At 41.5% G+C, this 15,520-nt stretch overlaps 1 protein-coding gene across 1 annotated transcript; it reads left to right on the forward strand.

The window, feature by feature from the left end:
* Positions 1-6,027: 6,027 nt before the first annotated feature.
* On the forward strand, positions 6,028-13,411 carry lsm8 (LSM8 homolog, U6 small nuclear RNA associated). The gene is made up of 4 exons (XM_020525418.2): positions 6,028-6,158; positions 9,398-9,438; positions 12,173-12,300; positions 13,092-13,411. Exons 1-4 carry the CDS (start codon positions 6,128-6,130, stop codon positions 13,180-13,182), a joined length of 291 nt encoding a protein of 96 aa, XP_020381007.1. The 5' UTR covers positions 6,028-6,127; the 3' UTR covers positions 13,183-13,411.
* Positions 13,412-15,520: the final 2,109 nt, after the last annotated feature.

Genomic DNA, 15,520 nt, shown 5'->3' on the forward strand with positions numbered 1-15,520 from the left:
CTATTGGTTGCTGACTGCTTCCTTTTAATTTATACATTTTTAAAATTCAAAATGGTTGGTATACTCTTTATGTACTTGGTTGTATTTTGTAGCTCAAAAACATTGCGATATACATATTTACAAACTGGCATGACTACTGAAAGTTGATGGACAGAATATGTTGATATCGCCAGTAATTGATCATCTTTACAGTATGGATATAAGCACAACATGTTCATACCTAATTTATTCAGATTACACCTCTCAAATTTAGAACGAACATTACTATCATGTACATAAAAGTATATATTATTATCAAAGTTATGTTTATTTTCCATTATGTTTCAGTTACAAACAAAATATCTATTAACCTGTATGCAGACTTATTCCAGGTTTTATGATTTTATGTTTTGATGATTGTTATATAGTTCAAAATTAGCCACGTTGTTTCAAACTATATGTTGAATTAAGTATGTAAATTTATTTGGGGGAATCTGCTTGATTTAAGATTTACCACAGATTGAAATTTACCTGCTGAATGATTCTTGAGATATATCTATGGCACCATAGCACAACAAGCAGCAAGATATACTTAACTGCAAGCATAATGTGGTTAGCAGTATTCTAAAAGTTAATTAAAATGACCTGAACTGAAAAGTTGCAAACTAAGTATGCACAATTAGTTAATCATTACTTTCAACTGCACTTAGCATGAAAAAAGACATTAGCCATAATTTTAGACATAAAATGTGTAAAACACATATATCCAATAAATTAGTAGGTCTTCACCCAATGTCATCTTGTTCTCTTCCAGGTTTTACAAGAGCAAATTTCAAAGCGAGTGGGGAACACCCATGGAGCTGTCACACCAGTGATTTAAATTTGCAAACAAACAATCCAAGCTGTCTGAAACTAGATTCAACAAGGCAAGCACACAGTAGAGACTCGTTGAGCAATGAAACTCATATGCAGGAAAGTCTTTAAACAGCAACTCAGTGAAGCTGCTGGCATGCCTAGGTGAAAGGCTTGTGGTAATAGCACTTGTTTAGAGACCAATTTCATTCCAACTTTTTGGGAACAGAATGAAATTCTGTTCCTTTAATACATTTTCATGGATGATTTGCATTGCCTGCACCATTACTAATAATTTCTGTTGCTTTACAGTTCTTTCCTGAATAGGGCTTGCAGTCTGTGGTATAAATAAATTTTCTTTCTATAGAATTCCCACAGAGTGGAAACGGACCACTCAGCCACACAAGTTCACACCAATCCTCCAAAGAGCATCCCACCAAGACCCATCCCCTCTACCCTATCCCTATAACGCTACATTTCCCATGGCCAATGCACCTAATCTACTCATCCCTGAACACAATGGGTAATTTAGCATGGCCAATCCACCTAACATGAGATAACAAGATGTAGAGCTGGATGAACACAGCAGGCCAAGCAGCATCAGTGGAGCAGGAAAGCTGACGTTTCGGGCCTAGACCCTTCTTCAGAAATCTTTTTCCGGAGGGAGGAGGATAACTTCTTCAAGGTAGGCAGCCTTAGAAGAGGCTTTGCAGTGGGGTTAAAATTGTTTCAGAGATAGTAGGAACTGCAGATGCTAGAGAATCTGAGAAGGGTTTAGGCCCAAAACATCAGCTTTCCTGCTTCTCTGATGCTACTTGGCCTGCTGTGTTCATCCAGCTCTACACCTTGTTATCTCAGATTCTCCAGGATCTGCAGTTCCTACTATCTCCACCTAACGTGCACATCTTTGAACTGTGGTAAGAAACCAGACTTGGTGGAAACCTTTCACTTGATGGAAACCCATGCAGACACGGGGATGACATGCAAACTCCACACAGAAAGTCACCCAAGGCTAGAATTGAACTGTGTCCCTAGTGCTGTGAGACAGCAATGCTGACCATTGAGCCACTGTGCCTCCCTGTGCAAGAAAACCTGGCAAAGGCTGCAGAAACTCTCTGGTCTGGTAGTACCTGTGAAGAGAGAAACAGATGTTTTGAATGTGATATGACTGTCCTTTGGAAGAAGAGTCTGAAGAAGTCATGTTGGACACAAACCCTTAATTCTGTTTCTCTGTCCACAGATGCAGCTAGACCTACTGAGCTTCTATAACATTTTCTGTGTTTTGTTTTCAAATTTCCAGCATCTGCAGTATTTTGCTTTTATTTGACTGAATGCTTCCTGCTCCTACTGTGGTTTTAAGTAAAGGATCTCCTTTTATTACAGTCTCAATAGTTTCCAAACCTTCTTCTTAGACTTCAAGATTTCCTCCTTATAACTTTAGTTATGGCTTTGCAATCTTCCTGGGTCTATGACCTCATTTTAAATTGCTTTTGTGAACCTTGATTTTTCTTCAGGCAGCACAGTGGCTCAGTGGTTAGCATGGCTACCTCACAGCGCCAGGGACACAGCTTCAATTCCAGTCTTGGGCGACTGTGTGTCTGGAGTTGGACCTTCTCCCTGTGTCTGTGTGGGTTTCCTCCAAGTGCTCCAGTTCCCACCCATAGTCCAAAGATGTGCAGGTTAGGTGGATTGGCCATGCTAAATTTCCCCTTAGTGTCCAGGCATGTGCAGGTTAGGTAGATTAGTCATTGTAAATGCAAGGTTACGGGTATAGGGTGGAAGCCTGGGTCTGAATGGGATGCTCTTTGGATGGTCAATGCAGACTCGATGGGCTTAATGGCTTCTTTCAGGACTTTAGAGATTCTGCGATTTTACTGTAGCTGTGTCTCATAATATCTGTCCACTATAGTGACAACATTTGATTTGAGATCTGTAAGTATTCTGTTTAATTTTATTTTTTCAACCTGTAACTGATCTGTTTTAAAACGTTTTTCACGTTCCCACCAGGGATTTCAACATTACTCATGGTGCCTCCAAAGTCTGTTCACTCTCTGACTGAACTTCAACTCAGGACTGCTCCTACAGTTTATTAGCACCTGATACAATCTGTAATTATCCAAGTTTGACTCATGTTCCAGCTGTATGCAGCTCACGCTCAATTTTGCATGTCTCTAACCAGGTCTGAAATGCCTTTTACCATTGATAGTCATCAATAGCCTCAACTGGAAGAGTACATTGGAAATAAAGCGCCACTATTTAATGAGTCATGACAAATGTGAACTGTGACTAATAAATTACTTGTTAAAGTCTTGTTGTGACCATTGTCTAAGATTTAAAAAAAAACAGGTTTAATTAATGAACAAATATTTATTATAACATCATCTAACAAGCTGTAAAATGGATTATTAATTACTAATATGAAAACTTAAGCTACTAACCCCTTTAAACCTAAAGACGCATACATTCATATACATGACTGATAAGACAAAAAGTTTCGGGAATATTGTGGGTGGAAACTATAGAAAAAAGGAACAAAGTCTGCAGATTAAGAGTCCAAATTGAGAGGTAGAATGTCAGTTACTTTGTTGTGATTGGTTGGCTCGCTGAACTTGTTCGTTAGTTCACAGACATTTCGTTACCCTGCTGGGTAACATCATCGGTGCAGCCTCTGATGAAGCGCTGTTGTGTTTTCCCGCCTGGTATTTAAACTCTGGGGTCTGTTGGATTTGATTACCTCATTTCTGGTTTTCCTTCGCAGTGGTGTGTATATAGGGTCCAGTTCTATGTGTTTGTTGATGGCCGACTTGGTGGAGAACTAGGCCTCTAGGAATTCTTGTGCTTGTCTCTGTTTGGCCTGTTCTAGGACTCTGGTGTGGTCCTAATCGAACTGGTGGTTCTCCTTATCTGTGTGAATGGAGGTGAGTTTGTATTGGTCGTGTCTTTTTGTTGCTAGTTAGTGTTCATGTAATTTTGTGATCAATTTTCTTCCTGTCTGTCCAATGAAATGTTTGTCACAGTCCTTGCATGGAATTTTGTATGTTACGTTGGTTCTGTCCATAGTGGGTAAGGGGTCTTTGGTTCAGGTGAGCAGTTGGCATAGGGTTGATGCGGGTTTGTGTGCTACTCTGATGCCCAATGGTCATAGGAGTCTTGTGGTCAGTTTGGATATGTTCTTGATGTATGGTAGTGTGATGAACGTGTTAGGGCGTGCAGTAACTCCCTGTTGTCCGTGTGATAGGCATCGTCTGATCCAGTTGTTCGGGTATCTGTTGTCCTTGGATACTTGGTGGAGGTATTCTTCTTCTTTTTGGCATAGTTCCGGGTTGCTATGGTGTGTGGTCGCTCGTTTAAATAGTGTTTTCACGCAACTTTGTTTGTGTGTGTTAGGGTGGTTACTGTTGAAATTCAGTACTTGGTCAGTGTGTGTGGCTTTTCTGTGTACCTTCATCAGGAATTCCCCATTGATCCTGCATTTTACCATGGTGTCTAGGAATGAGAGCTGTTCTTCCCTGGTGAATTTGATCCCAGTGAGAGTGTTGTTTATTAGTTGGTGTGTCTCCTCTAGTTTGGTCCGTTTAATGATGACGAAAGTGTCGTACATGTATCGGATCCATAGTTTGGGTTGGATTTGCGGGAGGGCCATGCTTTCGAGTCTGCATCACCACTTCTGCTATTAGTCTGGAGATAAGTGATCCCATGAGTGTCCCATTGATCTGTTCATAGATACGGCCGTTAAAGATAAAGTGGATCATGAGGCATAGGTCCAGTAATTCCAACATGTTGTCTGTGGAGATGGTGTCACTCGGTCCTCGTTCTTTTAGTAGTGTTGCTGATGATTCTCTTGCCAGTGGTATGTCAATCGATGTGAATAGGGCGGTGATGTCAAAGGACACCATGGTCTCATCATCAACTATTCTTATGTCCTTGAGGGAATTGAGGAACTCCTGGGCTGATTAGGTTGAGTGGGGTGACTTGCTGACAAGGTGCTTTTAGTCTTTGTTGTAACTCCTTGCCTAACCTGTGTGTTGGTATGCCTGGGTGGGAGACTATGGGTCTATGGGGTACTCCCAGTTTGTGTACATTTGGGAGGATGTAGAATCGGGGCTGTAGAATTGTCCCTTCTGGTTTCATTTTTAGGTAGTCCGTTTTGTTGATTTGTCCGGTCTATTTGAGTCCCTTCAGTGTGTTGATTATTTTATTACCCAGTTGCGGTGTCGGGTCTGTTTGCACTTGCCGGTATGTATTTGTGTCTGCTAGTAGTGTCTGTGCTTTAGTGAGGTAGTCCCGTTTGTTTAGTATTACTGTCATACACACTTTGTCCGCTGATATATTATGATGTTTTTGTCGTTTTTCAGTCCTTCTAGGGCCTTCCTTTCTGATGTGTTGAGAGTGTCAAGTTCGGTCCTTCTGGTCAATGTTGGGACCACTGTCTGCCTTATGGCTTGTTGTAAACATCCTGAAAAGTGCGTAGTGATGTATTTTGTGAAGGCTAATAAGACAAGGGAGTACAATTTAAGTGGTAGGACAAGGAAATACAGAGGACCAGAGGGACCTTTAAGTGTATGCCCATGGATCCTTAAAAGGCAGCAGAACAGGTAGATAAGGTGGTTATGAAGACATATGAGATACTTGCCCACAGAATTAAACGGTAGCCATGATATGGAGGTGCTGGGGTTGGACTGGGGTGGACAAAGTCACGTCACATGACACCAGGTTATAGACCAACAAGTTTATTTGAAATCACAAGCTTTTGGAGCGCTGCACTTCACCTGATGAAGGAGCTGTGCTGCAAAAGCTTGTGATTTCAAACAAACCTGTTGGACTATAACCTGATGTCGTGTAACTTCTGACTATGTGTTAAAGTCAGTAGAGGTTTCAAGGAGGTTATGGTAGAGCTGTATACGATGTGGCTAGTTTGACTGTAGCCATGACAGGCCAGAAAAGTCCCTTTGGCCCATCCAATCTGCACCGACCTATCTACACTAATCCCAAATCCCAGCACCTGGCCTATAGCTTTGAATTCTATGACATTGCAAGTACAGATCCATATCCTTTTTAAAGGTTGAGGTTTCCTGCCTCTACTGCCCACTCCAGATCCCCACGATCCTCTAGATGAAAGTATCATTCTTCTCATCTGCCCAAGCTTCACATTCAGATCAGCAGCAGGTGGTGCTGGCCTCGATTACCGCCGCCTCGCTGGGAGCTGTCTCGGCTATCGGCTGCTCGGGTCTGTTTACCCAGCAGCCCTGGCGGTGTGAGCGGGAATTTCCGGCCGGAGCCGCCGCTCTGCAGCAACATGACCTCGGCCCTGGAGACTTACATCAACCGTATCCTGTTGGAGGAGCGGCACCGGGTCGGGGGGTGGAATCACTGTACCCGGCCGGGCCGGAGCGCTCCCTCCCTGTCTGCCTGCTTCTGAGCTGGGGGTGGGGTGGGGGGCCGATCGATGTATCTCATTGAGTATTCTCCCCACTTGGTTTCATTAACCTCAATAATTCCTGGTGGTTGTTGCACAAAACTCCTGCCACGTTTAATAATACCACAAGAGGATTCTTTTTGTATGGAAATAATATTGAATGACCTTGATAGCGATTGCACTGAATGTGTCACAGTACAGAAGGCATTTGCTTGCCTTCAGGCGGGTGTTCAATGAAAGTCTGGTTTTTGTGCATTTCCAGATTGTCAGTGGCTGTGTTAGGCTTTGATTGTAAAGGGGTTGTTGTACACGATTCGGGATGTTTTGCTGCAAGTGCACGGGGCTTTGGTGAGATTGCACCTGGTGCATTGTTTTTTTTTGCTCTAAAGAGGACTACACTTGCCGTGGAGGGGGTGCAATAGAAGTTCGCCAGATTGAGTATTCAGATGGGATTGTCCTGCCTGGACAGATTCAATCAATTAGGCCTATATTCCGTTGAATGGAGAATAATGAAGCATTATCTCTAAGCATTTCAAGATTTTAAAGGGGCTTGATAGGATAGACATTGAGAAGTTATTTTCCCCGACTGATGTAGAACTGAGAGCATAGTGTCAGAATAAAGGGTAAGCCATTTCTTCACTTGTGAGATAACAAGGTGTAGAGCTGGATGAACACAGCAGGCCAAGCAGCATCAGAGGAGCAGGAAGGGTCTAGGCCCGAAACGTCAGCTTTCCTGCTCCTCTAATGCTGCTTGGCCTGCTGTGTTCATCCAGCTCTACAGCTTGTTATCTCAGATTCTCCAGCATCTGCAGTTCCTACTATCTCTTCACTTGTGAGCCTTTTATTTTGTCCCAAAGCACTGTAGATACATGCTCAATGAGTATACTCATCCTAAATAACAAAAAAAAAATTTAACCCCACTGCGAAGCCTCTTATAAGGATGCCTACCCTGAAGAAGTTACCCTCCTCCCTCAGGACAAACCTCAGGGGATCTCTCTCCTCTCCACCTATCTTCTCCTCTATCTATCTTCTATCCGCCTCCCCCTCTCTCCCTATTTATTTCAGAACCCCCTTCCCCTCCCCCATTTCTGAAGAAGGGTCTAGGCCCGAAACGTCAGCCTTCCTGCTCCTCTGATGCTGCTTGGCCTGCTGTGTTCATCCAGCTCTACACCGTGTTATCTCAGATTCTCCAGCATCTGCAGTTCCTACTATCTCTGATACAAAAATAGGGTGACAGTGTAATTTTTAAGTCAAATATTAGCCAATATCTTTTTCAATGTAGTTTGAGGAGTCAAATGGCCTACTACTGTTATTACTTCTCATTTCAGACAATGCTGTCTGCTAGAGTATAAATGTTTGGATGTAATTCAGAATTAAAACTTCAAATTTGTGTCGATAGATTTAATGCTAGATTGCCCTTGGGGAAGCTGTGAAGTATTATTTTCCTTGTAAATTGATTCATGACTTGATGGTCCAATTATTTTAATGTGCTGAGTCAAAAAATATAAAATTTTTTGGCATAGTAATGTTTAATTATTTCTGTTTCATAGTAATATCCTTTCAGGTATTGTAGTAAAGCTGTTTCTGCATTATAGTGTCATGGTGGAAGTTTGCCAGTATCATAGCTGTGGTGTTGAAGTCATATTGTGATGATGTTCTATTTCCCTTGTAAGCTAACACTAGCTGGAGAAATGATATTGCTGCATATTAACAGAATATTTTCTGCCAGTCAATCGATTAAGAGAATATCTTAGCTGGCCTGTTCTTAAATTGGGTCTTGCACATCGAATGACTAACTTTGTATTCAAAGCTGTTGCTCACATGGTTGTTACAAAATCAGTTAGAATGGTGGAATGTGCTCAAGGTACTGCTTGACCTGTTTCTAGATACCTCACTAGAACTTACAACTTTAAAAAGCTACCTTTTTCTATGCATCAATTAGAACTATCCTTTTTATGCATATTTGCAGTAATTCTCAAAGGGTATCCAGTGTAGTCTTTTCATGTTTAAGAATTTTCACTTAGGTTCAGTCTTTCTTGTCGTGACAAGTGTGGCACCAGTTGAGGGATATGATGAATTTTCAAAAATACTTACTTCAGGCAGCCTCAAAGTTTCTGGGTTATTTTAAGTAATTTTAGAGAAGGGAGCACTTTTTTGTTCAATTTCTGTTTTGTGCTGATGTCACTCAGGATACAAGCAGCCACTCAATAATAACAATTTCCAGCTCTGACATCTTTCATCTAGAACATGCCCCAGTGCATCTGACAGAGGACTAAAAACAATAATGAAATAATTGGAGAGTATGAAAAGTGTAGCTAGAAATATACCTTTAGAGGATTTTATAGATGGAGAGTAGCGGGGAAGTGGTGTTTGAGAGTAATGGAGTGATTGCTGAAGGTGGAACTGTGAGGAGTGCATGTGCATGGGTTGTTGAATTAGGATGTATAGAGTGGAGAGGCCATGCGTCTACGTGGCACAAGATTTTGATTGAGAAGTAGTAGACAGGATGGTGATGAAACTGAATAACGTGGATGATAGAAGAATGACATCTGGGTGGTGGAGTTTTGTAGTTGATAAAGGGTGGAGACTGGTAAGACAGCCATTGAGACCAGTGACAATGAAAACTTGAGGTTTTTAGTTGCAGTATAAGTGAAATAAAGAGTGGAGATGAATGATGCCATGGATGTAGCATTAAACTGCTATAGCAACTGATTAGATATGGGATTTGAACGTCAGGATTAAATGCAAAACTAACATTGTGAAGTTATAGTTCACGGAGAGTGAATAGATCAACAGGGAATGGAGTTGTGGTTGGGAGGATAATGGTAAAACAAGAATTTTTGCTTGAATCTTTGTAATGTTAATTGGAAAATATTCTGTCTATTCACAATCTTATCCATCTAATTAATATTGGGCAATGTGAGAACAGTGGAGGTGGATGTGGAAACATTGATAAAGAAAGAGCTGGCTGTTAGCAAAAATGGAAATTGACCTATGGCTATGGATCTTTTTAATTCTTTCATGGAATATGAATGTTACAGGTAAATTCAGCATTTATTGCCTATCCATATTGTCATTGAGAAGGTGGTGCTGATCTTGATTAAGGAAGAGATGCAAAAATCAGTATATTACCTTAACTTGTGTCTTCAGGAACAGTTGCAGTCGTTACAGCAGATGGAAGAATGATTGTGGTGAGTTAATCTTCATTTTGGAGATCTTACTAATGAATTATAAATCTTGGTTATTAATATCACAGTTGTGGAATTCCAGAAGAAATATAAAAATCTAGTTATTCTAGGTTAGCATAACTTGAGTTTGTACTGGAGACTTCAAATGAACCAGCAGACTATGGCTGCTCAGTTTTATACTTGAAATTGGCCAGGTTTCAATCAGTTGGAGAAACTTCCTGGTTGCTTTATGTACTGGTTCTGAGCAGGTGGGATTTCACCAGGCTCAGGAGCATGCAGAGCGGCTAGTTTTACAGTCTGCTTTCTTTGCAAACGTGGGGCAAAAAAAAATGAGGAGCAGACTGCTCAAATATTGAGTGAGGCTGCAGCCTGTGGTGTTTATGTATGCTTGTACCATATGTAAATATAGGATACTTTTATCCCCATTACAGAATAGCTGTGTAGCTAGGACAGTGATAAAAGTGGCTAATGAAATTGTTTCAAGGTACTACACAGTATTGCATTCCTAAAGTCTGTGTTGATGCTGGGAAGGATTGCTGAATACATAGCCACGCTCGCCCTTGCTAATTGGCAAAATGATCCTCTAAGTGGAGCCAGGGAATACTAGTTCTTGTGGGATGTTTATTTGCCCATTCATTCAATGTTGTCTGTGAAATTTTTTAATACTCCTGTTTAGTCTCTTAAAATATGAGCACACAATCCAACATCGAGGATTCATTGTTGCATTCTCTTTAATCAATTTTAATGGACCTCTTATCTCATGATGACCACAAATCAATTTGAATGGACAAAACCCAGTAGATTTATTTGGGGAATTTCTGGTAGCGAATGATAAATCTAATTCTTTGTCCCTACTCTAATTCCATTTTTTAGTTCTTGGCCCTCAGCCCTGGAGGCTATGGCAATGCAAGTGACTATCTAAACCCAGCTTAAATAGTTACGAGAGTTTCTGACTCAACCATTTCTTCAGACATTAAGTTCCAGAATTCCACTACATTCTGGTGAGAAAAAAAACTCCTCAAATCTCCTCTTAGCCTTCTACCTCTTGACTTCTATCTATGCCCCCTGGTTATTGATCTCTCCATTAATGGAAACATTGCCTTCCTATCCGCCCCTCTCTGTGCCATTCAAATTCTATGTAACTCAATCAGATTCCCTCTCAATCTTCCTTCCTCCAAGGAAAATTTGTTGACTGATCACTCTCTGTACCTCATCTGTCCCGTATTTTCATCAATCCCAGATGCTTTGTCAATATTTCAATTACATCTGCCTTCTTGGCTCTTGCAGGCAATTCCACCTCTAATTTATTTGTCAATTGTAGCAGTCAAGCAGAATTTTTTTAGCTGCTTCTAATTCTATTTTAATATTAAAAAACCCAGTATCTATTCTTTTCTCCTTTTCCACTTACACTTGTTACAACCTAACTGGGAACAGTGCATCAATAATCATGCCCCACCTTTCCATAAACAGTCCCAATGTACGGAATCCCATCAGACCACGAGGCTGGCCAATTTACCTGACTAAATGTTACTTATGACAAAACCAATTCATACTAGATTTTGTCCTTAACGGAACAAAATACTGTTTACTGTAACATTTAAGCTAAACAAAAAAGATAAAAGATTTCTAACCAATAACTGTGCAACTTAAACTTTTCCTCCTCAAAATCACCAAATATGCACACAGTCAATCCATGATGAAGACAGATAGTTTGACACAGAATAGATCACAAGCCTAGATCTCGGGGATGGGTTGAATTGTCTCAGTCTTTTTAAAAAAAATTTTAGCACTGATGACAAGCTGTTCTCTGTAAACAATGGGTGTTCTTTGATTTGATTATTGATCAGGTGGACCAAGGTCTTTTGTTAGCATTCATTCTTTTAGGCTTTCTTGGCTTTCCCAAAGAAGGAGAGGGAGGGGGATGGATGCTTTCAAATTTCAAGCTCTGGATGTTCTCCCTGTACTGCTCTTGCACTTAAGCTTTTAACATTGTGACTCAATCAATCAAAGAGCTGTTGTAAGGCAGAATTTTATTAGCTCTAAAGACTCTTGGTGCCACTCAGATTCATTCTCTCCCCTTGCTGCTTCAAACAGCAAAATTGCATGGCACAACTCGAGAAATGCAATGTTTGATTTTCAAGTTGCAAAACTCTCCTGGTATTTCAGTTATACAGCAGTCGACCTTCTATTTCAGGTTATAGTCTCAAGAAGTTACAATATCTTACAGTGACTGCTGATATCATTTGTATGGGGAGCAATCCCCTCAAACCAACTTTTAACCTCTCAAAATCTTGGCATCTGAGTTTACCCAGCCCTCATTTCACAGCCTGATTGTTACCCCGATTAAAATTCTGCTTGTGAACGGAACTTTGGTATCTGCAGCTCGCTAGCTTGATGGCATTGAGGCCTGAGATTTCAGGCCAGTTTATTCAAGATCAATTCCTGCACCTTGTGTGCTTCAAAAAAAACAGGCGCGGTTCATTTTCAAACCCTTATCTCAGAAAATCTTGATTTTTGCCAGGAAAACTTTCTCTCCTGATTTTTCACTTGGATCTTTGCTGGTTTCTTTGCGATACACAACCTAAATTAAGTGTATCTCAGCATTTTAATGCTGTTATAACTGATGTATTTTGTAAAATGTTATGAGAATTTTGCCAAAATGATAGGTAGTAGGAGCTTAACAATTAAACACGAATGAATGGAATTATGAATAACTTTCAGTTCCTTCTTATCACAGGGAACCCTAAAAGGATTTGACCAAACCATCAACCTAATATTGGATGAAAGCCATGAGCGAGTATTTAGTTCACAACAAGGCGTGGAACAAGTAGTACTTGGCTTGTACATAGTAAGAGGAGATAATGTGTAAGTGGGGATTAGTTTGATTCTTTGACTAATGATGCCCTGTGTTACAATCATGCACAAGTAAAAGTCTTTATACCAGTTTTTAACCTTGAATCATTAAGAGTCATACAGAATCATGCAGCATACAAGAGGCCCTTAGGCCCTTCAACCCATCGAGTCTGCACTAACCCCATTTTCCTGTATTCCATTTTCCATTCATAACATATAAGCTAAATGAACGTTGCACGTTGTCAAAATGTTCTGTGTATTGGCTTTTATTTTTTCTACAACTTTAATAAGATAAACAAAAAGATAAATTTAGTTGGAATCGTAGGGGAAAACGAAGAACAGGAGCTCCTCGATTTACAAATGCCCGTACTTACGAACGGAAATTTTATGCTGTACTATATTGTGCTCCGACTTGCGTACATATTGACTTACAAATGTTCTCTGGGATGGAACCTGCCCATAACCTGGGGATCTCCTGTAGTTAAGTTTAGCAAAACTACTTAACCTCAGTTTCTAGTTCTGAACTGATGCTAATCAGTAAATAAAATATGAAACCTGTGGGAGCAAGAGTAGAAGTTGCTTTGAGCTGTTGCTACCATGTATTTTGTAAGTATAAAATGAACCGTTTTAACTTTGAAGTTTATCTCTGCTTTTCTTTTAGTAACAATATGAGAGTTTGCTGTAATTGGAAAATCTTTCTAATAATTTGCTGGATAAGTTTAATTGGAATGTTCTAGCTAATATCTTTAAAGATAAAAATTAAAATCAATTAAGATAATAACTATTCACCTCATGTGTTTCAGAGCAGTGATTGGTGAAATAGATGAAGAAACAGATTCTGCATTGGATTTGGGAAACATCAGAGCTGAACCTTTAAATTCTGTGGTACACTGAAAGGTTTAAGAACTTGTGTGAATGCATTGCTGGCATTGGGAAGATTGGAAAACTGATACTTTCACAAATAGCGCGTGTAGGCGGTTTGATGTTTGAAGAAAGAAAATATTTCCTATTTGAATATTTTTATGTCTTTGTAGTTTTGAATATTTACATATTTCTTAAAACTTAATTGTATTGAGTACTTGGTGACATAAAAAATAAATTTAATATGAAATGTTAAGCTAAATTCAGTATTGGTTAATTGTGCTCAGTTCCAAAAATCTAGCTGTGCAATTTTAGTTAAAATGATGCTTACAGCCAGACACAACAGATCAATAAACTTTAATGGAATGCGCTGGCTGACCGCTTAATCACTTGCATGTTTTGGTGCTATGTACCTTTATTTCTTTCCTTAAAGCCTATCTTTTAAAATAATGCTGCTTCTATACCTTTCCCAAATATCTAGAAATGTTCTTCAGAAAAGTTGTATGCATAGTTTATGACCTGTCCAAATTGGCCAAATCTTAATTTGGTGTAACAAGGTGTAGAGCTGGATGAACACAGCAGGCCAAGCAGCATCATAGGAGCAGAAAGGCTGACGTTTCGGGCCTAGACCCTTCATCAGAAATGAGGGAGGGGAAGGGGGTTCTGAAATAAATAGGGAGAGAGGGGGAGGCGGATAGAAGATGGATAGAGGAAAAGATAGGTGGAGAGGAAACAGACAGGTCAAAGAGGCAGGGATGGAGCCAGTAAAGGTGAGTGTAGGTGGGGAGGTAGGGAGGAGATAGGTCAGCCCAGGGAGGACGGACAGGTCAAGGGGGCGGGATGAGGTTAGTAGGTAGGAAATGGGGGTGCAGCTTGAGGTGGGAGGAGGGGATAGGTGGGAGGAAGAACAGGTTAGGGAGGCGGGGACGAGCTGGGCTGGTTTTGGGATGCGGTAGGGGGAGGGGAGATTTTGAAACTTGTGAAATCCACATTGATACCATTGGGCTGCAGGGTTCCCAAGCGGAATATGAGTTGCTGTTCCTGCAACCTTCGGGTGGCATCGTTGTGGCACTGCAGGAGGCCCAGGATGGACATGTCGTCTGAGGAATGGGAGAGGGAGTTGAAATGGTTCGCGACTGGGAGGTGCAGTTGTTTATTGCGAACCGAGCGTAGGTGTTCTGCAAAGCGGTCCCCAAGCCTCTGGTTTGCCCGATGTAGAGGAGGCCACAACGGGTACAGTGGATGCAGTATACCACATTAGCAGATGTGCAGGTGAACATCTGCTTGATGTGGAAAGTCTTCTTGGGGCTTGGGATGGGGGTGAGGGAAGAGGTGTGGGGGCAGGTGTAGCACTTCCTGCGGTTGCAGGGAAAAGTGCCGGGTGTGATGGGGCTGGAGGGGAGTGTGGAGCGGACAAGGGAGTCTTGGAGAGCGTGGTCCCTCCGGAAAGCAGATAAGGGTGGGGAGGGAAAACTGTCTTTGGTGGTGGGGTCGGATTGCAGATGGCGGAAGTGTCGGAGGATGATGCGTTGGATCTGAAGGTTGGTGGGGTGGTACGTGAGGATGAGGGGGATTTTTTTTGTTGTTATTGCGGGGACGGGGTGTGAAGGATGAGTTGCGGGAAATGTGGGAGACACGGTGGAGGGCGTTCTCGACCACTGAGGGGGGGGAAGTTGCGGTCCTTGAAAAATGAGGACATCTGAGATGTACGGGAGCGGAATGCCTCATCCTGGGAGCAGATGCGGCGGAGGCGAAGGAATTGGGAATAGGGGATGGTATTTTTGCAGGAAGGTGGGTGGGAGGAGGTGTATTCTAGGTAGCTGTGGGAGTCGGTGGGCTTGAAATGGATATCGGTTTCTAGGTGGTTGCCTGAGATGGAGACAGAGAGGTCCAGGAAGGTGAGAGAGGTGTTCGAGATGGTCCAGGTGAACTTAAGGTTGGGGTGGAAGGTGTTGGTGAAGTGGATGAACTGTTCGAGCTCCTCGTGGGAGCACGAGGCGGCACCGATACAGTCATCAATGTAATGGAGGAAGAAGTGGGGTTTAGGGCCAGTGTAGGTACGGAAGAGGTGACTGGGTTTGTAGGGGATGTGGGAGGGTGGAGGGGTGGTAGTGTGGACCCTGATTTTTTTTTCAAATGTCTGTCTCACGGAAACTCATATTTATAACATCCCATATTACTGTTACTTTTAAGGATCCAATATGTGGATGTTCAATTGTACTTATAAGTGGATATTTTACACTGTAATCTACTGTGTTCTGACTTGTGTACAGATCGACGTACAAATGTACTCAGGAACAGATCTGTTTGTAAACCGGAGACCACCTGTACCAGTGCCATCAGTTTACATCCATCTGAATTGTGTTGTTTT

This window comes from Rhincodon typus, chromosome 18 (genome assembly GCF_021869965.1).
Source record: "Rhincodon typus isolate 14 chromosome 18, sRhiTyp1.1, whole genome shotgun sequence".
Taxonomy (NCBI): Eukaryota; Metazoa; Chordata; class Chondrichthyes; order Orectolobiformes; family Rhincodontidae; genus Rhincodon; species Rhincodon typus.

Bases quoted from the DNA above. Each gene is read 5' to 3' on its own strand.
- lsm8 (XM_020525418.2), top strand. From the start codon at position 6,128: ATGACCTCGGCCCTGGAGACTTACATCAACC. The intron at 9,439-12,172 runs GTGAGTTAATCT...TTCTTATCACAG, and splicing joins CAGATGGAAGAATGATTGTG to GGAACCCTAAAAGGATTTGA. The intron at 12,301-13,091 runs GTAAGTGGGGAT...CATGTGTTTCAG, and splicing joins ATAGTAAGAGGAGATAATGT to AGCAGTGATTGGTGAAATAG.